The 24,349-nt window shown below is 43.5% G+C and overlaps 2 protein-coding genes across 3 annotated transcripts in view; one reads left to right on the top strand and one right to left on the bottom strand.

The window, feature by feature from the left end:
• The window catches only part of BNC1 (basonuclin zinc finger protein 1), a 309,802-nt gene that overhangs the window by 64,735 nt on the left and 220,718 nt on the right, over positions 1-24,349 (bottom strand). The gene's annotated exons all lie outside the window — the stretch shown is intronic.
• On the top strand, positions 13,252-22,566 carry RAMAC (RNA guanine-7 methyltransferase activating subunit). The gene is made up of 4 exons (XM_080981414.1): positions 13,252-13,360; positions 15,917-16,063; positions 17,892-18,068; positions 21,291-22,566. The coding sequence occupies exons 2-4, from the start codon at positions 15,927-15,929 to the stop codon at positions 21,493-21,495; spliced, it is 519 nt and encodes a 172-aa protein (XP_080837540.1). The 5' UTR covers positions 13,252-13,360; positions 15,917-15,926; the 3' UTR covers positions 21,496-22,566.

Here is a 24,349-nt window from a genome sequence, read left to right as displayed (position 1 = left end):
TCTAACTCCTGAATTGTGGATTCAAACATACAAGAGCAGTTTTCAAAAGGACCAGGACTGTGCTGCGTTTACTATGATAACAAAGTAACAACCATCATATGAACACAATAATTGGCATGTGGATTACTACAATTTGACAAACATTGCAGGCAGCTGTGTTGGTACAATAGTGGGGAAAACTGGAAAACAGTAGCATAAAAGCTTTATTAGGACCAACTGAAACATCACAAAGTAATAAGCAAAATTTCAAATTTCACCGGAATTCTAAGCACCCTCACTTTTCTTCCTTTCTTTGTTTCCCCCTTGCTTTGGGAGACTGCTTTCCATACAGAAGGTCCCTGGTTCATTATCACTTCATGTTGGTGCAAAATGGATATTACAGAGCAGCTTCACTCACTTCCAAAAGATGGTACCACTTGCATCAAAGATGCCTTGAATCGGGAGTTGCCAGAACTTGCCAGATTTAAGTTTCAGACATTCTGGAATCTAGAATGTGTGTTGGAAATGGACTTGAGCTACAATTCACAGAACTACGATTCGCAAAGTTCCCTATGAAGAGAGATTGATTGTCAAACTACTCAGCGAATTATAGCTGTGGGAGGGGAGAAGTGGTCTCTCTCTGTCCGGCACCCTTAACAAACCGCAGTTCCCATAATTCTTTGGGGGAAGCCATGGTTGCTGTTGTATAAGAGTGCTTTAAATATATGGCGCAAATGTGGCCTTTGAGGTTACATGGCAAGGATCTGAGATGACTCACAATATTAGGGCTGATGATGCTCGGATATGAATGTGGGAATTCTCCCTTAGGCTGAAAAAATTCATGGACAGACATTTTGAATATGTGTAAGACTTGCTGTTGGGTATTAGTGAGCAAGGCATTTCTACATCTATGTTCTGAAGCAAGACTGTGAGAGGACGAGCACATATTTTTATGACGCGTGTTTAAAAGTTGATGTCATCTGTTTGAGTATAATAAATGGCTCGTTCATAAACAATCCAGTAATTGCTATATATGGTTCTTCCAATACGTTTTGGAGGCATAAACATTTCATTTTTATCTTGTGACTTAGGAACACTTCTTCTGTGGAACCTCTGTTTCCAAAATAGTTTGAACACAGAAGTTATTTTAACCTGCTTTGTGTTTCTACTTAAAAAAGAAAGAACAAGAAAAGACTTCTTTCTCATGATGCCAGCAATTTGCAAACTGGGTCATAGCCAACTAAGTTCCAACTCAGAGTAGACCAATTCAAATTAACGGATCTAAGTTAGTCATAGGGGGACGTGGGTGGCGCTGTGGTCTAAACCACTGAGCCTAGAGCTTGCCGATCAGAAGGTCGGCAGTTCGAATCCCCGTGACAGGGTGAGCTCCCGTTGCTCGGTCCCAGCTCCTGCCAACCTAGCAGTTTGAAAGCACGTCAAAGTGCAAGTAGATAAATAGGTACCGCTCCGGCGGGAAGGTAAACGGCATTTCCGTGTGCTGCTCTGGTTTCACCAGAAGCGGCTTAGTCATGCTGGCCACATGACCCGGAAAAACTGTCTGCTGACAAACGTTGGCTCCCTTGGCCAGTAAAACGAGATGAGCGCCGCAACCCCAGAGTCGTTCACAACTAGACTTAACTGTCAGGGGTTTACCTTTTTTTAAATTAGTCGTGTCCCGTAATTTCAATGGATTTACTCTGAGTAAAACCTAGTTGGCTACCACACCATCTCCTAACCCCTTGTATCTTCCCGAAAGATCACACTGCAACATTGTCTCTTAACCAAACAACGCTAAAACCGTAGCCATGTTGGCCCATAAGATACAATCCAAAAGCAGGGCAACATCTTTATTATGCCAACCAAACGAGTGCACAGTTTGCAGAGGTAGCCATCCCTTGGCTAGGCTGGCTGAGTTGCAGGTAGCCCTGGCTCCTGTAAAGGTGGATTGGGCTTTCTTAAAGGGATAGCTAATGTAGAGGCCATTCTTCCCAAGGCATCCCCTGCAGACCATCACACTTGGTTTTTAATGTTTTGTTTTTGCAGGGTAAATCACTTTTGGTGGGGGGCAACAAAAGTGTGGTGCAGTGGTTAGAGTGTCAAACTAGGACCAGGAAGGTCAGAATTTGCCTCCCCACTTGGCCAGGAAGCTCACCGGGTGACCTTGGGCCAGTCACTGCCTCTCAGCCTAAGCTGCCTCACCAGGTTGTTGCGGGCATTAAATGAGGAAGAGGAGACCCATGTGTGCCACCCTAAGCTCCTTGAAGAAAAATGTGGGAAATAAACATACACATACAATTCTAACCAAATAATGGGGATAGGAGATGCTGCCACACCAACCTCTGTCTACCCTTACCCAGTCCCCACCTGCCTGCCTTCTTAGTTACAACCAGCCCAGTGGGTGGCCCTGGATATCAGCTCCCCCCCCCCTCTACTTAGTCTCAGTGTTGCCCCTTGCAAAACTCAGCAGGTAGGAAGATGTGTACAAACCTATAGTTGGCCCTGCCTGTAATTGTCTCTGTCGCCACCTACTGTTGGTCTTCCTGCCTTCTGCCCTACCCATCCCAAAGGGCACCAGCCACCACTGCTCCCAGGCAAGCGTGCATAGAGTTGCAGTCAGCTGGGGGGTTTTTTTAAATATATGTATATATAAATATGAGTTAAGGGTAGCTTTGTTAAAAGTTCTGTGTGAATTAGGGATATTGCCAAGCCAGCAAAAAGAGAGAGAAAGCGAGAAAGCAAAGTATAGCACCCACGCCACATAGCATCTTCTGCCAACTGTGCAGAATGAGGGTGAAATTCCATCTAGGTAGCGATATCGCCGACCACTCAAGTGAAGCTCAAGCCGTTTAATGTCACCAGAGCCCTCAGATGGAATTACATCCCCCGCCGTCCCCCTCCTCCATATGCATCATGCTAAGAGGTTTCAAGCGTTGCCATTAGCTGTAACGTTGAGACAGGCTTTCTGAAATATCTAGTGCAAATTCTGAAAAGCCTTCCAAGATAAGCAGCTGCGCCATTCTGACACATGAGACGAATGTAGTTCAGCAGATTTTCCTCACATAAGCATTGTCAGACCCTCAACAGTCTAATGTACCCCCATAGATTTTAAACACTTGTAACTCCAGCCACTAAGTCTGCTCGAAGGAGATTTAAAGGCCATGATCCTCAAGGCAGATTTCCAAACAGCAGTCCTGGAAAAGTTGAAAAGGGGCACTGCAAAAAAGGGTACTGCAGAGTCAGTGATTTTTCTTCAGATTGCATTATAGTGTGTGTGTGTGTGTGTGTGTGTGTGTGTGTGTGTGTACACACACACACACACACAGACACACATACTTATTTGACACCTTCAATCAAGAAGATTTAAAGGCACTGTGAATAAAACCATTCACACAACATATGAATGCAGTATTAAAAGCAACAAATAAGCATAACAGCACACAGCATAAATGTATGGTAGAGCAAAATCATACAACTTAAGAGTGGAATAAAGTAAAATTCCAGCTAAGGTTAAAGCATTTTTAATGCACTTGGTCTTCTCCCAAATAAGTTTGAGAACTGTAGTTTGTTAAGGGTGCTGATCTCATACAGCTACAGTTCCCAGTGCCCTGTAACAAACTACAATTCCCAGGATTATCCATGACTGTTAAAAGTGGTTTAAGAGTCCTTTAAATATACAGTGTGGATGTGATTAAAGAATCAGCCTAGCATTCTTAGCCTCTAACCATTAAGGGCTTTAACCAGTCTTTCTGGCCACAATTAATAGTTTTCTGTCTGAACCCAGATTTCTTCACAACAACCAAATAGCAATCCTAATAATCTAAGAACTGTGAATTAACCTGACATGCCTGCCCACAATATACCAGCTGGGTCATCTGTAATCTAAACAAGGAGGGGGTGTGTGAAATCCATATATTTTATGAACATTTCCTTCCTTGGTCCTGGAGAAGTCTTACCCCACTTGGCTTACAAGACTAGTTTTGTAACGGTTTCCATCTAGGAGCTGCAAGGATGGGAAACCTTAGGCCCAGGGGCCAAATGCGGCTCCCAGGCCTCTCTTATATGGCCCTTCAGACTCTCCCCAAGCTACACCCTCTCATTCTCAGGACACACCCTATCGCGAGTCTTGCTTCACACCCTCTCTTATTGTTCTTGCCTGGCTGGACTATGTCCCTGAACTCTTAATTTCTGACTGTTCCTTGCCTGGATGCAGGCAGGCTAGAGAGGGGTGTATATAGAAACTAGCCTATGGTAAAGGTAAAGGGACCCCTGACCATTAGGCCGAGTCGTGGCCAACTCTGGGGTTGCAGCGCTCATCTCGCTTTATTGGCCGAGGGAGCCGGAGTACAGCTTCCGGGTCATGTGGCCAGCATGACTAAGCCGCTTCTGGCGAACCAGAGCAGCACACAGAAACGCCGTTTACCTTCCCACCTATTTATCTACCTGCACTTTGACGTGCTTTTGAACTGCTAGGTTGGCAGGAGCAGGGACCGAGCAACGGGAGCTCACCCCATTGTGGGGATTCGAACTGCCGACCTTCTGATCGGCAAGTCCTAGGCTCTGTGGTTTAACCCACAGCGCCACCCACGTCCCAGCCTGTGCTACAAAGGTGAATTCATTCCTCCCCTCCCTTTTGGTGTGTGGGAGCTGAAAACATTTCCCCACCCCTTGCTCTAAATCTCACATACATGTACTGATGGTAATGGGCCAACTTTGATGATGTTAAGAGGGTAGCACAGCAGAGTTGTGGATTATGCCCTTAGAGCACACAGCCTTCCAGTTCCACAAGTCTATGAACTGTAAAGGGACCATAGCTAGGACAACAAATTGTGAAACAACAGGGCAGACTATGCAGTTTTGGAGGACAGCAGCATAATTTTCAGGCTAATTAAATCACAGAATCATTTTGTTCTCCAAAATATTTTTCTCACATATCAACTTGTATGTTGTTCGGGTGTTTTGAATTCTCAGCCTCTTGTCACCATCTGTAACTCAAATCCCCGTGTCTTAAAGAAATGGCAGGCATCTGCTGAAAATATTCATCTCTTCTGTGGCATGGGAAGTTCATAATCCAAGCTTATCTAATAAAAACTGGGCTATATTTCAAAGCAACCAGGGAGAGATTGTCATTATTAGAGTTGCTTCCCCCCCCCAAAAAAAAAAATCTGCAATGGACATCATCCTGCATGTGATGTTGTCCATCTACAATAGATTGAAAAGTCAAATGATGCTTCATGGGAATACCACCATGTTGTATCAAGTGAAGAGGTCATCTTTAGACTTTTATACAGTTTAACAGCTTGCTTCATGGCATTGGATCACTGGTAGCTGGTGGATGCACCTCAAACTGGGGTGCTGCGGCTGCTTTATTTCTTCACATAAAAATTGTCATTTAAGAATATATTATGAACAACTTAACACGTGTTTTATCTGAGTTTTGCCAGTGGACGTCGAGGGGGAATCTTGGTGTGGACTGCAAGTTACCGTATTTTTCGCTCTATAAGACGCACCAGACCACAAGACGCACCTAGTTTTTGGAGGAGGGGGGAAAAAATATTCTGAATCGCAGAAGCCAGAACAGCAAGAGGGATCGCTGCGCAGTGAAAGCAGCAATCCCTCTTGCTGTTCTGGCTTCTGGGATAGCTGCACAGCCTGCATTCGCTCCATAAGACGCACACACATTTCCCCTTACTTTTTAGGAGGGAAAAAGTGAGTCTTATAGAGCAAAAAATATGGTAATTCTGTTGCTTTGCTGGAGTGGAAACTAATGCTGCTTTAAAAACTGTATGGTTATTTGCTTGCTCAACCTGCATAGTTTGTAAATAAACTAATATCGCAACACTCAGTTTTATATCTAGTCTTTTCTCTTCAGCTGAAAAATACAGCTGTTAGAATCATCACTTGAGGAGATGGGAAGCACAAAACAATACCTTTAATTTTCAAGAGGCATGTGTGCGCAGGTGATTGTAAAATTCCAGACATCCTTCTGATTCCCTGCTTGCAAATGATGAGTATAGTCAGTTTATCAAAAGGCATTCTTTGGCACCTGCAGCCCATCAAAGCAAAACTCTGGTTTGGTTGTCATTCAGTTTGGCGGTGAAGATATGAATTATTTGAATCACGTGTCCTTACACAATTAGAAAGTCACAGTGAGCTCTCTTATTAATTTCTGCTACCATTTTTCAGATATGACAGCTCCTGTATCTTTCCACTAACATAAGAAGAGCTCTTCTAGATCAGGCCAAAAGTGCACCTAGTCCACTATCCTTTTTCTAACAATGGCCAAAGATATGATTCTAGGAAGTCCACAAGAAGACAAAAAGGCAACATCCTTCCCTTTGATTTTTTAGAAAACAAATCATATGAGAAAAGGTGGAAGGAACTAGGAATAATCAGCCCAAATAACAGAAGACTCAAGGGACGTTCACATTACTACTTATTCTACAACCACTGCTAGTTTTTGAAGCCACATTCCTGTGGAGTTAGCCACAATCCATATTGATCCAGCTGTTTTTTGACACATACTGCTGTTTGATGTGCTTTCCTCAAATCAGCTTCAATCCAGCTAGAAAACTAGATGCAGAGTACAGTAGTACCTTGGTTTATGAACTTAATCCGTTCCAGAAGTCCATTCCTAAACCAAAGCATTCTTAAACCAAGGCATGCTTTCCCATAGCAGCGGGGGACTCAATTTACAAATGGAACACACTCAACAGGAAGCGGAACATGTTCTTATTCCAAGGCAAAGTTCGCAAACCAAAACACCTACTTCCGGGTTTGCAGCGTTCTTAATCCAAGTTGTTCATAAACTAAGCTGCTCTTAAACCAAGGTACCACTGTAATGCAAATGTTTGAGACCACCATTGTGCACAGATGGCAGCTTCATGAATAGCAGTGTGTGTGTGTGTGTGTGTGTGTGTGTGTGTGTGTGTGTTGCAGGTGTGGGGAAACCAAAAAGGGCATTCACATTTGGTGAAGACATCCCTGCTCCCTCTCTGATGTGAACAACACTGTCCCAATTCAGTTTGAAATACAGCGGGGGGAAAGGACCTTACCATATTTGCTGGACTTAGGTTTGCAGTCCTTGGTTCAGGCTCATGGGCATCTGACATCTCAATTCCGGAAGGCTATTGTAGCTTGGCTTTGGGGATCTGCAGTAAGTGCCAATGCCTCAATGGTCATGGCAAGTACTTTGTTATCTCTTCAATGTAGGCTCCATTTAGCTGTCATGGTTCACAGCTGCTGCCAGATGAGGGATGGGGAACCCATGGCTTTCCACATGTTGTTGGACCATAACTCCCACCTCCCACTGGCCACTGTTTATATGAGCCTTGAGAAATGAAGACTTGAAATCAAGAGCAGACTCTGTTTTCCAGTCTTTATTTGCAGGGCTTATACAAAGCACAGTTAGCTGAAATGACATGGCTTGCTGAAAATAATAAGTGATTAATTAAGTAAGGTCTGCTACCTGCTGAGTTTTGTCAATGAGCTTCCCATGCATATCCTTCCTCATTATTGTTGCGGTAACCTTATCAGACTCGGCTAGTACTAGAATGCTACACTTTAAGTATTTGTAGTCTGGCACACCATGTTACTTGCTACTTAACTGGCTTGCACATATAACACTGTATATATTTCGCATGCAGCTTTTCACCCCAAATCAGTTTATACAACCGTGAACAAAAACAAGCCACAATGTTCCCTGACTGAATCAGCCTTTAGTGTACAAAGAAAACAGCATGATGCCACCTCATATGGCCACATTGTATTTTTCCCATGCAAAAAAACCAATGTATTCATTAAGATTAATAATTGAAATTTGCTTTAGGATAAGCTGCATTGATTTTTACCTCCTGGTAGGAGGCCAGCCTTCACCCAAGTCTTCAAATATGTTCATGTCCATCTGGCATGTCCCTGGCGCATCCTTCCTGTTGCTTTGTCCATCTGTTTTAAAATCACTTCCAAAATACTGCATGACTCCCCCCACCCCAAAATAGGTTAGACAAATCTTTGGTATAATCTGAAAATATCCAAGCCTGGCTCCAGGTCTGAATATTCCCTTGGCAAAATGTCCTCTGGTGGGTTTCCCTAGCTGGTATATTTGGTTCTGGTGATAGCAGTGAGCAGCAGCAGAGCTCTGATGGAGTCAACTCCAGTTCTGATCTATTGTCGCCATTGTGGAAAATCTGAAAGATGGCTCCAGCTACCCAGCACACACAAAACATGATTAGAATGGGGGCGCATGCAACAGGAATATCACCTTAGTTTAAAGTAACTGTCCTGAAGCTCTATTGATTAGCCAAAGATGCAATCTATGGATGTACGTTATGCTCACATCTACAATATTTAACCAACCCTAACTTAAGAAAAGAGTGTCTTATTGGGCTGTGCATACACATATATTTAAAGTACATGACTTCCCCCAAAGAGGCCTGGGAACTGTAGCTTCCCCTTCACAGAGGTACATTCCCCAGCACCCTTCCCCCTCTCTTTTGGGGAAGGCATGCATTTTAAATGTATGCTGTGTACACAACCTGGGTGTGAATTACTGGTAAATTCCATCTCTGTAAGTTTTAGTCTGTGATAAATGCTTGGCGTCAGGGGGAGGTTTCCCCCCAAAAACTCAACAATTAACTCCATCGACTTCAATGGGACTTACTCCCAAGTAAATGTGTAAACATTTGCAGTCTAAATGTTACTTCCCAGGCTGCATACACTCTATACCTTTAAAGTACATCCGAGGCACATTTCTCCCCTCAAAAAATTATGGGTCCCATTGTTTATTAAAGGTTGATGGGAACTGTAACTCTGTGAGGGGTAAACTACAGTGCTCAGGGTTCTTTGAGCAAAATAATGTGATTTTAAAGGTACAGTCTATGTGCAGTCCTCATAGTTTTCCTATGGCCAGAGAGAGGTGGCCCTATGCCTCATCTCTTCATACATGTGGGCGGTGTTCCTGGAGCTGCTATGCTCCTGATGATGCACACTCCTCTTAATAGTGGCATTTAAGTTTTAACTGTCTAATTTTTGTGTGCTGTTGCTGCTTCTATAATAAATAAATTTTTAAAAAGCTTTTGTTTCCGGGACATTTATTCGTGCCTGGTGTTGTTGGCCTTGTTGTTGTTGCCATTCTTTGCAAAAAGGGGGGATTGCTAAATTATTAGATTAAATGCACCCCACAATGCGCTACCATGATGTAACATCTGCTTATCTAAATCCCAAAGCAAGAACCACTCACTAGGCTTTGTGAACTGCAGCCTGAGTCTTCCTGAGTCATAATAGGATTTTATTTACTCATATTTGAATCGGTAACTCCTAAGCTATGTGTCAGCAGCAAGAGGAAGGGAGACATTCGAGAAAGAAAGAAAGAAAGAAAGAAAGAAAGAAAGAAAGAAAGAAAGAAAGAGTTTATGGTTTCTGTGGCCCTAAGGCACCCATTTATTGAAGAAGATTACCCTTTCTTCCTCTGCATTATCCACTCCTCTGGCCTTGCCTACTTCTAATCAACCTGTATTCGAAGCAAGTGATTCTGTCACATCTCTCTGTCACAACTAGATCATTCAGTCACTTGGGCTGTGGAACTACTGCAGCAAAGGGATATTACTGGTGCAGCAGTGGTGCAGCAGTCAAGGGATGAGGAAGGGCTGTAGTTCAGTGATAAAGCACATGTTTTGCATGTAAACGGTCCCAGGTGCAGTTTCCAGCAGCTCCAGACAGGGCTAGAAAAAGACTCCTGTCTGAAACCCTGGAGAGCTGCAGCTGGTCAGTGCATACAAACTGAGCAAGGCGATCTGATTCTGTATAAGAAAACTCCCCATGTTGGCCCTACCATTAGGCAAAGTGAGGCAGCTGCCTCAGGGAACTTATTAGACTGTCCTGAAACCACAGCACAATTTTAGTGGTTTAATTTACTTTTGTTGTTTCCCTTTTTTCAGCCAAGGAATGGAAAGAGGTGACGGTAAGATTTTCTGCCTCAGATGCAAAAAATAACTTGACTGTCTTGCAAGAGAGGATTTGTTGTTCTGCCTCAACCAGCAGAGACTCTCAAGTAGCTCTTTAAGAACAGGTAGGAGCAGGAGCAGCTCTACCATTAGGTACTGAGACAGCCGCTTCAGACAGCAAATGCTGGGGAGGCAGGGAGTGGCAGGGATGTGTTGGTGGGCAGAGGCTGTGTGTCACTTGACCTGCCCTGCAAACTAGCCTGCTGACCTCAGGTGTGGTAGAAGACTATCTCATTACGAGAATTGAAGCAAAATTCAACCAGTAAGTTTCTGTAAATGGAATTGGGTGGGGAAGGATCTCATCTGAAATATACTCAGAGTCGCAAAGTGATTTCATGCTCTTTATTCAGCTCATAGTGGTGAGGAGGAATGAATGAAAGTCCCCTCAAAGTATCTGCTTTATATACATTATTTACACAATGTGCTGCACATGATTGGCTAATTCTGGAATTCTACTGTAAGCCAATCAGGTTGTGGATTCACTTATATCTGGAGCATGATTGGGTGGTTCCTGCCAACCAATCATACTGCTGCATTGTTCTAGGACCAATCAGACTGCTGCATTCTGAATCCTATTGTTCTAGGACCAATCAGACTGCTGCAATTTGGATCCTATTGTTCTAGGACCAATCAGACTGCTGCAGTTTGGATCCTATTCAACTCAGTATATAACATCATCCTTTGTCTCATGCAGCATGAATGTCCTGAAATTGACCCCCACCCAACTGATCGGAGGATGCCCAATGCATCTCTGCATGAGTCACAGGGTTGGGACTTGCCATTACTTTTTTCAGATTCTAATTATAAATCCAACTATAAATCAGAACTAAAGTGTACTTCAGTTGCCAGAGGTTTGGAGAACACTGCCTAATATTATGAAGTTGACCCAGTGATGTACCCAAGTACGAGAGGGCAAGCGTGTATCTGAGCAGAGCAATCCTATCTGTGAATTAGGCCTATTGGGCAAGATAGGAAATTCCTTTGCACACTGGTGAGAAAAAATATGTTGCAACATAACTGAGATCTCTCTGCACCAGTAGAGGCTAAAGCCAGTGAAAGGCAGGGTGAGTGGTAAGGGAATATGTAGCACTGAGGAGGGAAGAATGGAATTTGTAGAACCTCCTCCCCATGGAGGCTTGCCTTACACCGTCATTTCATATCTTTACGCACCTGCCAAAAAACGCTCCTTTTCTCTCAGGTCTTTGGCTGATTAAACAATCTATTACCTTTTAATAGAATCATAGAATTGTAGAGTTGGAACACCCTGAGGGTGATTTAGTCCAAACCCCTGTGTGTCTGTTGGGGGTGGGTATGATTTTATTTTGTTATTAAGTTGTGTATTTTATGCTATTGTACTGTAAACCACCCTGTGATCTTCAGATGAAGGGCGGCATATGAATTTAATAAATAATGATAACAATAAGAGTGAAATTTAGTTGGAATCTTATGCTTGTATCGGTCCCAAGGTACAGCAATAAAATATTCTGGAAGCATTCGCTACCGACCTCCCTGCTCCATTTCAGAAAATGTCTTCTCTTCAATATAAAAACAACTTTTTTTCCTTTTTTGTTACACAGGCAGTTAACATTTAAAGGTCACTGTTAAGATAAATGCTCTCCTAGCAAGCATTATATTGGAAACTCAAGTCTTATCAGGGCCTTTGGGATTGTACTCTGTGCTCTAAAGGTGCCCATTTAAAAAGCCGTACTAATGGACACACACCTGATCACGAAAGGCAATGTTGATTTAGCAGCTCTGTTGATTCCAGTGGGAACTTACTTGGAAGTAGCCTAGAATATTTAGGATTGCTGTCTAAAACCAAAGCTTTTTCTGAACCAAAACTAACCTCTGACCATTACACCTGTGGCAGCAGCTGGTTGGTGGTTGTGGACCCTCACCAGGCAGGCCTGCAGCAAACTACATATATTCCAATATTTATTTGTTGGTTAGGTGCAGACTGGCCCTTCGCCTCAGGCAGCAGCAACACTCTTGCATCCTGGTATTTATTAACCGAACAGGTGGCAGATCCTTGACTGGAGCTGACTGGGGGGGGGGCACCCATCCTTCATCGACAACGTTGCATTTCAATTTCATATTTGGGTGTAGCGGCAGCATCTCAATTTTGCCTCAGGCAGCCATTGGCAACAATTGATTTCTCTCCCTGCCTCCAGGCAGCAGGGAAAAGTGCACAGTTATACTACGGAACTCACTTCCACAGGATGGCCACCAACATGGATGGCTTTAAAGTCTGGCGGTTGTCTTTGCTCCACAGTTAGCAATACTTTATGTATGAGAGAGCGTGCAATGAGGACTTGGTGCATAAAATATGAATATGAATAAAGGGGCGCTGGTGGCGGTGCTGTGGGTTAAACCACAGAGCCTAGGGCTTGCCAATCGAAAGGTCGGTGGTTCGAATCCCCATGACGGGGTGAGCTCCTGTTGCTCGGTCCTTGCTCCTGCCAATCTAGCAGTTCGAAAGCACCGTCAAAGTGCAAGTAGAGAAGTAGGCACCATTCCGGTGGGAAGGTAAACGGCGTTTCCGTGCGCTGCTCTGGTTCGCCAGAAGCGGCTTTGTCATGCTGGCTCCCTCAGCCAATAAAGCGAGATGAGCACCGCAACCCCAGAGTCGGCCACGACTGGACCTAACGGTCAGAGGTCCCTTTAGCTCAGTTGGTTAGAGCACGGTGCTGATAATGCCAAAATTGCAGGTTCGATCCCTGCATGGGGGAGCTGCACATTCCTGCATTGCAGGGGGTTGGACTGGATGACCCTCTGGGTCCCTTCCAGCTCTGCAGTTCTCTGATCCTTCGTGTCGTCTAAAAAGCGGGGGACGGACGGACGGACTCGCAGCTGGTGGTGAATTTCAACCTTGGAGGAATGGCTCCATAGTCTTATTATTATTTATCCGATTTGTATACCCAACCTTTTATTTCGGTATTTGTTGTTTTTTCCGTGCGGAACCCTTGCCCTGAGTCGACATTATTTCCCTCCCCTCCCCTCAGCCCACAAGGTCGGGGTTTCACTGCGTGGGGCGGCGGCGGTTGCACTTTTAGGGGGCAGAGCAATCCCCACCCCCTCGGCCGCCGCCGCCTTGACTCGAGAGGTTTCCCTCGTCGTCAAAGCTGTGCATTTTATTTGGATGTTAATGGTGCGAGTCCGCGAAGGGACGCGAACCGAGCCGAGACCAGCGCGAAAGCTCAGCCCCTGAGGAGACAGAGAAGCGACGAGGCCCGCCTTCTCGATTTACCTCAGGCCGAGCAAGCCACGCCCACCGCCCGCGAGACCAGTTGGGGAGGGCGGGGCAAGGGGCGGAACCGGAAGTTGGAGGCCGCCGGCGCGGCGCGCGGAAGAAGAAACAGGATCTCTTCCTGCTGCAGCCTCAGGTGAGGGGCTGTGGGTTCTCCTTCTCCTCAGGGTCGGGCTGAGTGCGGCGCATCCCCTTTCCGGGGGTTTGGACGGGGCGGTGTGCTCCTCAAGGTTTCATTTGAGCCCATATATTGCCACAGCGGGGCCAGCCCCTCAGCCGTGGGAAGGGGGACGAGAGCGCCTCTGGGCATGTCGAAAGGGCCGGTGCCTCACAGGCCCGCGGTACTTTGCGGAGGGAGGGGGCGGGCGGGTAGAGATGGGGGGGGGCCGAGGGGCTCTAGGAGGGTCGTCGCCGTCCCTTCTCTCTGCATACCCCGCCCCCCAAACACACACACTGTGTCTCAGGACCTTTGAGGCTTTTGAGCTGAGGTTCGACGGCCACCTGCTGTGTATGATTTAGCTGGGAATCCTGCATTGCAGGGAGTTGGGCTAGGTGTTCCTAGGGGGTCCCTTCCCAACTGTACAGTGGTACCTCGGGTTACAGACGCTTCAGGTTACAGACTCCGCTAACCCAGAAATAGTACCTTGGGATAAGAACTTTGCTTCAGGATGAGAACAGAAATCGTGCTCCGGCGGCGCAGCAGCAGCAGGAGGCCCCATTAGCTAAAGTGGTGCTTCAGGTTAAGAACAGTTTCAGCTTAAGAACGGACCTCCGGAACGAATTATGTACTTAACCCGAGGTACCACTGTACATGTTTTACGATTCTGTGATTGCAACGAAACTGTCCTATATTGTATCAGACCATTTGGCCTGCCTAGGCCTGAGTAGTTTGACTCCCAGCTGTACTCTATAAGCCTTAAGAATCTTAGGTCTCAGAATCAAGGCAAAGTCTTTTTAACTGGCGAGAGTCTAGAGATTAACTTCAGACTTCAAAACTCAGTACAGTGCTCCCTCAGGTTGAGAACTTCATTCGTTCTGGAGGTCCGTTCTTAACCTGAAACTGTTCTTAACCTGAGGTATCACTTTAGCTAATGAGGCCTCCCACTGCCGCCGCACGATTTCTTTTCTCATCCTGAAGCAAAGTTCTTAACCCGAGGTCCTGTTTCTGGGTTAGCAGATTCTGTAACCTGAAGCATCTGTAACCTGAGGTCCCACTGTACTGTTGTTATTTCTTACTTTTATATCCCAACTTTTTCTCCAGTGCGCTCGGGATGCAAGTGTACATGGTTCTCTCTCTCATTTATCCCCCACTGCAACCCTGTGAGGTAGGTTCTCCCACACAGTTCCATAGTTCAGTGTTCAGCCATCTCAGAAGCAGGTGGCTGAGCACTAATTATGGAGGAGTCTTGGAAGAGAGGGCTGTCGAAGGCTACTAGCCATGATTGCTATGCTCTGCTTCTAGCTAGAGGCACAAATGCATCTGAATACCAATTTCTGGAAACCACCAGAGAGGACTGTGCTATTGTACCCAAATTCCTCTTGCTGGTTTCTCACAGGCATTTGGTTGTTCACTTTAAAAACAAGATGCTGGAGTAGATGGACCATTGGCCTGATCCAGCAGGCTCTCAGTATTTATTTAGTATATTTGTATCTTACTTCTTGTCTAAAGTTTCCAAAGCAACTAACAGCATTGAACACTGTTCAAGTGTTCCAAAAGAACACTGTTGGAACAGAATGTGAGACTTGATGGACTTTTGACCTGATTCAGCAGTGTTCTTTTTCTGTTATTATATTCACTCTCATTCACAGCCACCATTGTTTAAGAAAAGTGAGTATGGATCTCTCCCTCCCTCTTCCCACACCACTTTTGACTCATCTTCATTTAGTTGAGTTGAAGCAGGTTTTCTGATCCATCTGAGTTAAGTGCAACTGCGGAACCATATATTGCAGTTCACTGTTCAGATCAATTAAGGCAGAGATGTGTAGTAAAAGATTAGAATCCACATGTTATCTACAATCATGCATTGAGAAGATGGTGAAAAGGCCACTTTCTTCCCACGCTTCTAACAGTTCTGGCAATACCTCGAGAAGATTAAAGCACGTTGGGGCAACTAATCCCAGTAATGAGGGGAATGTACTCTGAATATATTTAGAGTCATTTTCCTGGAAACAGCTGGGATTTTTCATTAGGTGGAGGATGAAAAAAATCACATATGTACTGAAGCAACCTGCACCATCTGCCTGCATGATACAGAACCCACAGAATACAAATGCCCAGTTAACAAAATGTACAGGGATAGTATTCCCCACTGTATAATTACTTTGAGTGTGTGTGTGTGTGTTGGAGGGGGCACTAAGAATCTTAATCCAAATTACGGAGAGACTGACATTTTAAATTAACTATTTGTGATAATAACTATATAAAGGATAAATAGCAGACTTATTGAGTAGCAGTCAACTAAGTCTTACTCAGACCAATGGCCCATGACGAAAGCCCATTAATTTCAATAGCTCTAATTAGTGTAAAAATTTAGTTGAATACCACCCATTGTTTGAAACAGAAAATTTAAGCTTAATGTTATATTTTTCATTCAGTTCTGTAATCCACTTTGTTGACAGTTTCAACCCAAAGATTTACACAAGTATTTGATTTCCAAAGGTGGTCAAAATATATATTTTTTCATATTTGCAGAGATTATAGAATGGCTTCCACAATTGAGATCCTTCAGAATTATAATAACCTGTTTGCTCATCGATATACTTCTGAAGACGAGGAGTATCAGAAATATGTCCAACGCCCTGCAGACCCACCTCCCATCGTGGAAGACTGGGCAAACAGGTCTGTTGAAAACATTCCCTTACCAACGCTTTGCTTTTTTGGTGGTTGTAGGAGTATGCTATGCAATAAGGAAGCACCATAAACCAAAGCAAAATGGCAAAAACATAAATATAATTAGGCCATTAATCTATTCATTTAATTTTAATCCTGTGTCTACAGTTCTTTGATGTCTCTCTTTTAAATGCAGACATATTAATGATTAAGAACAGAACACGCAAGTCACAGGCAAAGCAACACACAACCTATTCAAATCTGTAGAAGAGGGTTTTGAGATATTAGCACTGTGAGAAACCGTAAAAGTTTTCTGCCCAGTTTGTGTTAGTGCTAGTGCTACTCAGAGTAGACCCATTTAAATTAATGGACTAAAGGAGTCTTGAGTCACTTCCACAACATACATTTAAAGTACTCTTATACTGTAGCACTTTAACTGTCATGGCTTCCCCCAAGGAATCCTGGGTTGTTCAGGGTGCTGGGAATTGTAGCTCTGTGAGGTGTCTCCTAATCACTCTCAAAGGCAATTAGTGGTCCATGTTGAATATCTCCCTGCATGATTAGTGTTATAGCCTGCAACAAACCAGCCAGCGGAGCTATAGACCTCCTAAGTGCTCCCCTGGTTAACATCAACAGAGTGTGTGTTTCTTGTGATGGGAGGAATGTATCTTCTCAAAAGAGTTTAATGCACAGTGGATTCAATCTGTTTAACACAACCTCTTTGATTTCACACAACCTTTCTAACACAGGGAAATATTGAGTAGTCTAATAGCTATCCTGAGAATACATGCATTTCCTCTTTTATTTAGAAAATTTAGAAACGGCTTAATTAAAAAAAAGATCTCCCAGGAGGTTGAATGATGATAGATAAATAAATAAATATGCATATATACTTGAGGCGCAAATGCTTCATTTTTAGTTGTTCCAGAAATTACCTAGATATGATAACATTCCCTGGAGTTTGGAATAACTTCGGGTTCCATGAAAAAGCAGGATATAAATGTGAGGAAATCAAAATAAATCAACAAACCTCAAGATCATACAGAGAAAATCTGAACAATGTGTGAACTAAATCAAGCTTAATGCAAGATATCCAGGAGTGATTAGTAGCTTGCCAGGGGTTTAATAAACCTTCCAAGAGAGAGATGGAACTGTTCACCCTGGAAAGTGATGCCTTACTGAAATCATGTTCAGTCATCGTGAGCACTGTTGTCTTGTCTTCAGCCATAGGGAGGTTGCCAAGCATCAGACAGGTCACAGTATGTAGTTGATGAGCTATATTCAACTTGATAGGCCAAAGGTTGAGTAGCTTTGATTCAGAGTTTGTCAGTGTCTGATTTTCTACAAATAGCTTGTATACGTGGCTCGCCCACAATTGTGGAAATTCTTGTATGTATTGCTGAAAGCTGCAGATGGTTAAGTGCATGACATTGTGATTACTGCCTCGATTATAAGAAGAGTTTGGATTTGATATCCCGCTTTATCACTACCCTAAGGAGTCTCAAAGCAGCTAACATTCTCCTTTCCGTTCCTCCCCCACAACAAACACTCTGTGAGGTGAGTGGGGCTGAGAGACTTCAGAGAAGTGTGAGTAGCCCAAGGTCACACAGCAGCTGCATGTGGAAGAGCGGGGAATCGAACCTGGTTCACCAGATTACGAGTCCACCACTCTAACCACTACACCACACTGGCTCTCAAAGAAGAGCTGCTCTCAGTGTACCCTTGATGTATGAAACAAAACCCTTTCTCACTTGCAAATCCAGTTTGTAAACAACTTTAATCCTCAAACTTCCACAGATAATGTAATTTAGGAGAGACTTTTTTTTTAAACTTCCAGAGAACCCACCGTGCCTTCTGTATCTGAGATACTTCAGAATTATGAAAAGATGTTTGCAAATCGATTTTCTTCAGAAGATGAAGAATATCAGAAATACGTCCAACGTGCTGCAGATCTACCTCCTCTAGTAGAGGACTGGAGAAATAGATCAGGTGGCAACCAGCGATACAGAGACAGGTATTGCTCTTATTTATTGGCTCTATATAAATGTTACCCTGTCCACTGATGCTCTCAGCAGCCACTATTTTTACTGTAAGAAACTAAAGCACAAGAGAATGACATCTAGCCTCCAATGCAAAACACAAAAGAGCAAGTTGGGGAAGGACAAAAGGAGAAATTGTGTGAACATCTACCCATCAAATATGGTGAAGAGATAAAATTCAGTTCATGTACAATGGTAAGCCACCCAAAGTGGCTGGGGCAACCCAGTCAGATGGGCGGCACAACAACAACAACAACAATCAATAGTAATACCACCTCCCAGGTCCCTCAAAGGAAGTGTGATTAGGCACTACCACAATAACAACTCAATTGGTAATATTCTTTTACATGAGCGTGACTTTGGATTTTTTACAGTGATTTGATTGCTATGAGGAGAGGTCATTTCACCACATCATTGGGCATGTTGGCTAAGAGGCCAGATTCATGTTATAAGTTGTTCGATACTTTTTTGAGCCACTGAGGAAGACTTGTAGGGTAGAAACAAGTTTAGGTGTTGGTATATGCTATAATTTGTCACACAAGGTTTTTGACCACATATACAGACAGATTATTTTAGTGCGTTTTTGTGCTAAAGCGTTTATGTTTTTCCCTTCCTAAGATTTGAGTAGTAGCTGTTGCCATGGGGCTGTACCCAATACTAGTCCTCCTCGGAGTAGACATGTTGAAGTTAATCAGCATTACTATCTTAGGTTCCTTATTTTCAAAGGGTCTGCTTTTGAGAAGGTCTCGCATTGGGTGCCACCCATTGCGTGGAATTCAGCATCGCACTCTTCCAATATTCCTTCTGTATAAGCATGCCAGGTTGCCAGATGCAACAATGCCCCTTCTCCCCCACTCCATGGGTTTTTCTAGAGATTCTCCTGACCCCCTCCCCTCACTGAGCTAATGGTTAGGTGAACCCCATCCCTTGTTTTTACTTTTGCCCAGCATACTTTTACTGTAAGGCAGTTATGCTGGTGATGGGCCAGGATCCTACTTTATAATCTCTGCAAAACAAGACGGTTACCTTTTGGTTGGCAACTGTGGACCATATAGTAAAAAGGTAAAGGACCCCTGAACGGTTAAGTCCAGTCAAAGGCGACTATGGGGTTGTGGCACTCATCTCGCTTTCAGGCCAAGGTAGCCGGTGTTTGTCCGCAGACAGCTTTCTGGGTCATGTGGCCAGCAGGACTAAATTGCTTCTTGCACAACAGAACACCGTGACGGAAATCAGAGCGCATGGAGAGGCCATTTACCGTATTTTTTGCTCCATAAGACTCACTTTTTCCCTCCTAAAAAGTAAGGGGAAATGTGTGTGCGTCTTATGGAGCGAATGCAGGCTGCGCAGCTATCCCAGAAGCCAGAACAGCAAGAGGGATTGCTGCTTTCTCTGCGCAGTGATCCTTCTTGCTGTTCTGGCTTCTGGGATTCAGAATATTTTTTTTCTTGTTTTCCTCCTCCAAAATCTAGGTGCGTCTTGTGGTCTGGTGCGTCTTAAAGAGCGAAAAATACGGTACTTTCCTGCGTTTGATTGGACTTAACCATCCAGGGGTCCTTTACCTTACCTGGATCATATAGTATCCCTGATGGAGCCATCAGTTGTTGATGCTTTGGGTTAATTTTCTTTCTCTCTCCCCTCTCCCTTTTCTCCAAGCCAGTAGCGACAAGGGTGGGGAATCTAGGCACTCTGCTTAAGCAACAGAGCCAGGGGTTTTAAATTCTGTGTGGAGCTGAATCAAAGTGCTGCTTATGCCAAAAGGAATGAACTGAAACTCTTGAAACAGATTGCCCTTGGGACCAGTTGCTTCCTTGGGCATGAAGTGATTTTTTCCCCCATGGCAAAGAAAAGAGATCCAGGCTTCACCTCGCCAGCCAAATAGCCTTTCTTCTGTGACATAATTATTAGCAGAAAAATGACTTTGCCAATCAGCAGGCTAAATATTTATATTTATTTTGGCCTTTTATTTTATAACATAAAATAAAATTCATTTGCATTCTTAGATAACATATCTCGCTGTGCGTGGTCTGATCTACGTTTCTTATGATTCTTTGTGACAAATACATACTTCAGCCCCACTACGAGACACTTGGGATTTTCTACCTACTGAAAATATTCTGAGTCATATACTCCAGGCTGTACATACTGTGCTTCCTTAGTTTTAACTTAATCTTGGCTGCTGACACTAGGGAAACAAGAAAGGACATTGTGCATTAGATTTACTTGGTGCTTCCTGTGCTGCGTTTCATAGTATTTGGGCCATGCAAGTGAGACAGTTTAGCTGTTGCTTGGATGTAACATTCTGAAACAAGAAACTTTAGCCCAGGGCTGTAGTCAAGTCCTACTCATAGTAGACCCATTAGCATGAATGGACATGACCACTGTAAATCTAATACTTTCACTGGGTCTACTCTGTAAGCCAAAACCTGGAGAGCCAAAGGCTCCCCATCCCAGGTTCAAATACAAAATTATTATTATTATTATTATTATTTATTGCTTACACCCTGCCCCTCTGGCTGGGCCTCCCCAGCCACTCCAACAGAATATTAAAAACACAATAAACATCAAACATTAAAAACTTCCCTAAACAGGACTGTTTCAAATACAAAATATGCAAATCAGGTAGAGTGTAAATATGCACATTTGAGAAATGAGAAAACTGGTTCTTTGTTTACAAGGAAAAGCTTCTTTTAACTCTGTGCATCTGGCAGAAGGCAATGATTCAGATTAGATATTAAATCTAACATGCTTGTGTTCAGATTTTAAAAAAAAATATTAACCAAGTGCTTCTGTAAGAGAAACGTAAGTCTTTATACTTCAATTTTCAAATTGGATTTTTTTAAAAAAGTGGCTGTATCCAATGTTCTCTGTTCACTTAACACAAATACAAGTTTAAATATTACGCAACAGAGGAATCCAGTGCAGTAGTTGCACTAACAGAAACCTGCTGTGCAACAGATTGCTGGTAACTTTGTCGCGCAAAAAGATTGAGCAATCTTCTTACGCATTCTCCCATGCAACAACTTCCTGCTGGCAGACAACATCTTGCCAGCAGAATCTGTATTGTGCTAACTGACTTGAACATACCGCCATGTTGGATACTACCCAATACATTTTATCCACCCTACTGAGACAGTGTATGTTGATGCAATTTGAAAATAAATATTGTTAAAATGCATACCATTCGCTTTCTTCCACAGATTCAGAGACAGCAGACAATTCAGAGGCAGAGGGGACAGATACGACCGGCAAGGAGGCTATAGATACGGTCAATGGCAAGAGAGAAGCTGGGGAAATAACTATCAGCAGCACAGACAAGGACAGTCTTCCTACTCCTATCACGGGCGACCGTCCCACTATGGCTATAGTTCTTATTCCCAGGGGTCACAGTATGGCCATTACTAGTATTGTCTCCATCCTGTCAGACATTGCTTTATTCCGTTTTACATTTTTTTAAGGAAAAGTGTTGGTGTTGGTGTTGGTGCTTTAAAACAGATCTTGTTGATGTATTTTGGCAGTACTCACTTAACAAAGGAACCAGAGATAGGCTTGACGAATGAGCCATTTGCCTGTGCATGCAGCCCTTTCTGTTCCTTCGTGTGAGCTGCAATTAAAACAGTAAGTCAAACCATAGTCACCCGAACTGGGGAAATGCAGTTACCACCTTCAAGACAAGACCTTAAACCACAATATGAAGCTGGTTTAAGAACCTGGCTAACTCCAGAGCTGGTAACCGTAGTTTCCTGGTTTGGATGAAATAGGAAGCAGCTGGTTAATTAGAAAGTTTCTGGTTTAATTGCGGCTTCAGTGAAGGAGCTGAATGCGTGGGCAAAACCTTATTCACATCTCCGCTTATTAAGTCAAGATACCATCATCCCAATATGGCCACTGTGAAACTGATGTTCAAATGCTAAAGGGTAAACTTGTTACCTTACATTCCCTTTCCCCTTGAACGTATTGCCTGTACAAATATGTAATAATTTGGGGGTGAGAAGGGATTGCTTTGCATCAGAAGAATTTGGCAGCGACCCTCAGCAAAAAGGGCTGTTCTTCCTGAAATTCTGACTCATACTATTTCATTGCGAATGGGTAGAAAAACAATTAAGATTCGCAATGCATCATGGCAGAGGAATGTGCAGGTTGCAGGGAGTGGGGCTGGCTGTTGATAATAAGCAGGTTTAGCAGTTTTCATTTTGATTACTCTGAAACTTTTTTTTAGCCCCTTTAGCGTCGTTGGTTTTATTTTCTTTTTAACTCACTAATAACTGATGAGCAAAGATGTCAAAATAAGCAGTAAATGTAAAAGATGCAGTACTTGGGTTTGCTTGCTTTTTAGAAACTCCCCCACAAGATTCATCATGATTAAATGGTGTCCTCTTGTATATGTTTTTCCTGCCATTCCTCTGATCATTTCTCATGTTAAATTGACTGTTGTGATTGTACACTATGGAATAAAATCCAGTGGCTTAATGAAAATTCTGGATGTGCATGTGAATGTCTCGTTTCAAGGGAAGGAGAGCACCTAGGGCAAATGTGGGAAACCTCTGGCGCTCCTGATGTTGCCAAACTACAGCTTCTATAGCCATTGGTCATGCTAGCTGGGGGCTGAGGGGAGCTGTAGAGCAGCAATCTATGGAGAGCCAAGCACAGGAAACTATGAGTAGTTATTGCAGTTATATCCTACCTTTCCATTCAGGGAACTCAAAGTGGCCTACATAGTTCTCCCCTTCATTTAATCTCCACAACTACTCTGTGAGGTAGGTTAGGCTCAGAGGCAGCGACTGGCCCAAGGTCAGTTATGATAGATGATAGATAGATAGATAGATAGATAGATAGATAGATAGATAGATAGAGTTTTCAATGCAGAATTACAAATAAAATGAAACAATCAGAAAACCAATACAAAGAGTAAAAAAGAAATAAAAGAAAAACATAAAAGAAAAACAACTATAACAAAACATAACCAAACACATATACATACATTCTGACTTCCTTCCATCCTTTAGCGACTTCCAATTTTCAATTTTTCTTTTTCATTGTGTTTTTTATATATATATATGTATCTGTGTGTATGTGTGTGTATATATATATATATAGATACACACACACACATACATAAACACACATTTATTACCTCCGGTTTTATGCCTTTATTTCCTTTCCTCAAGCCTGCAAACTTCATTCCTCACATCTCGATATATTTATTCCAGAACAATGTTTTTTCATATACTCTTTGACACAGTAGCCCAAGGTCAGATATGTGACTCATGCACCAAGGCTCCTCTCAAGAATATGAGAAATCCACAAGAAAGTCTAGAACGTCCCTTTGAGGAGAGGAGGGCAGCACTCCGGACAGAGGACAAGTGTGCCTTCTGATGTGGATAACAACTTCCAGAGGAGTAGCTTTATTGCAGAGCCTTGCGGTACCTGAAAACCTAACAGATTTATTGTGCCGATACCTTTTTCCATCCAGGAAGACTTATGCCACAACAGATCTGTTAAATTTAAGGTGTCACAAGGTTATGTTTATTTATTTATTTTAGAACAGTGTGTTTCTGTTTGATTTTCCAAAACCTATTATATGTCTTTATGAAGTGAGACGAGGTCTGTGTTTTAAACCTTTTTAAGGGGCGGGGGAAATGAAGGACACTTGGCCTCACTCCTCTCCATTCCAATTACGGTGGCTATTTAATTAAAACAGTGTCTTCTTCTTTACAGAAATAATCTGTGGTTGTCTTGGCAACCTTTCTTTGGCTCCTGGTAATCTTGCACGCAAGAAGAAGCGTGTACAATGTGCCACAGATTGCTTAACCTATTAACTCCAGCGTTTTGGGGCACAGCCTTGCGTATGGGCCAAGGTGAAGTAGATTAAAAACTTGAAACACGGGGGGAGGGCTTAAGAATTCTCCGTGAAGCTTCCCAGAATGGGCCTAGCAGTGCTGTCTCAGGCCTAAGCGTGACGAAAGGTTGTGTTGAGGCTCACTTAAGGAGTTAAAACCGAAAGTGCCGAAGAGTAAAGGTAAAGGGACCCCTGACCATTAGGTCCAGTCGTGACTGACTCTGGGGTTGCGGCGCCCATCTCGCTTTATTAGCCGAGGGAGCCGGCGTACAGCTTCCGGGTCATGACTAAGCCGCTTCTGGCGAACCAGAGCAGCGCACGGAAATGCTGTTTACCTTCCCGCCGGAGCGGTACCTATTTATCTACTTGCACTTCATGCTTTCGAACTGCTAAGTTGGCAGGAGCTGGGACAGAGCAATG

Source organism: Podarcis pityusensis, assembly GCF_964106645.2.
Source record: "Podarcis pityusensis genome assembly, chromosome: 14".
Lineage (NCBI taxonomy): Eukaryota > Metazoa > Chordata > Lepidosauria > Squamata > Lacertidae > Podarcis > Podarcis pityusensis.
This window is presented reverse-complemented; position numbering and strand designations above follow the sequence as displayed.

Bases quoted from the DNA above. Each gene is read 5' to 3' on its own strand.
- RAMAC (XM_080981414.1), top strand. From the start codon at position 15,927: ATGGCTTCCACAATTGAGATCCTTCAGAATTATAATAACCTGTTTGCT. The intron at 16,064-17,891 runs GTCTGTTGAAAA...TTAAACTTCCAG, and splicing joins GTGGAAGACTGGGCAAACAG to AGAACCCACCGTGCCTTCTG. The intron at 18,069-21,290 runs GTATTGCTCTTA...TTTCTTCCACAG, and splicing joins AACCAGCGATACAGAGACAG to ATTCAGAGACAGCAGACAAT.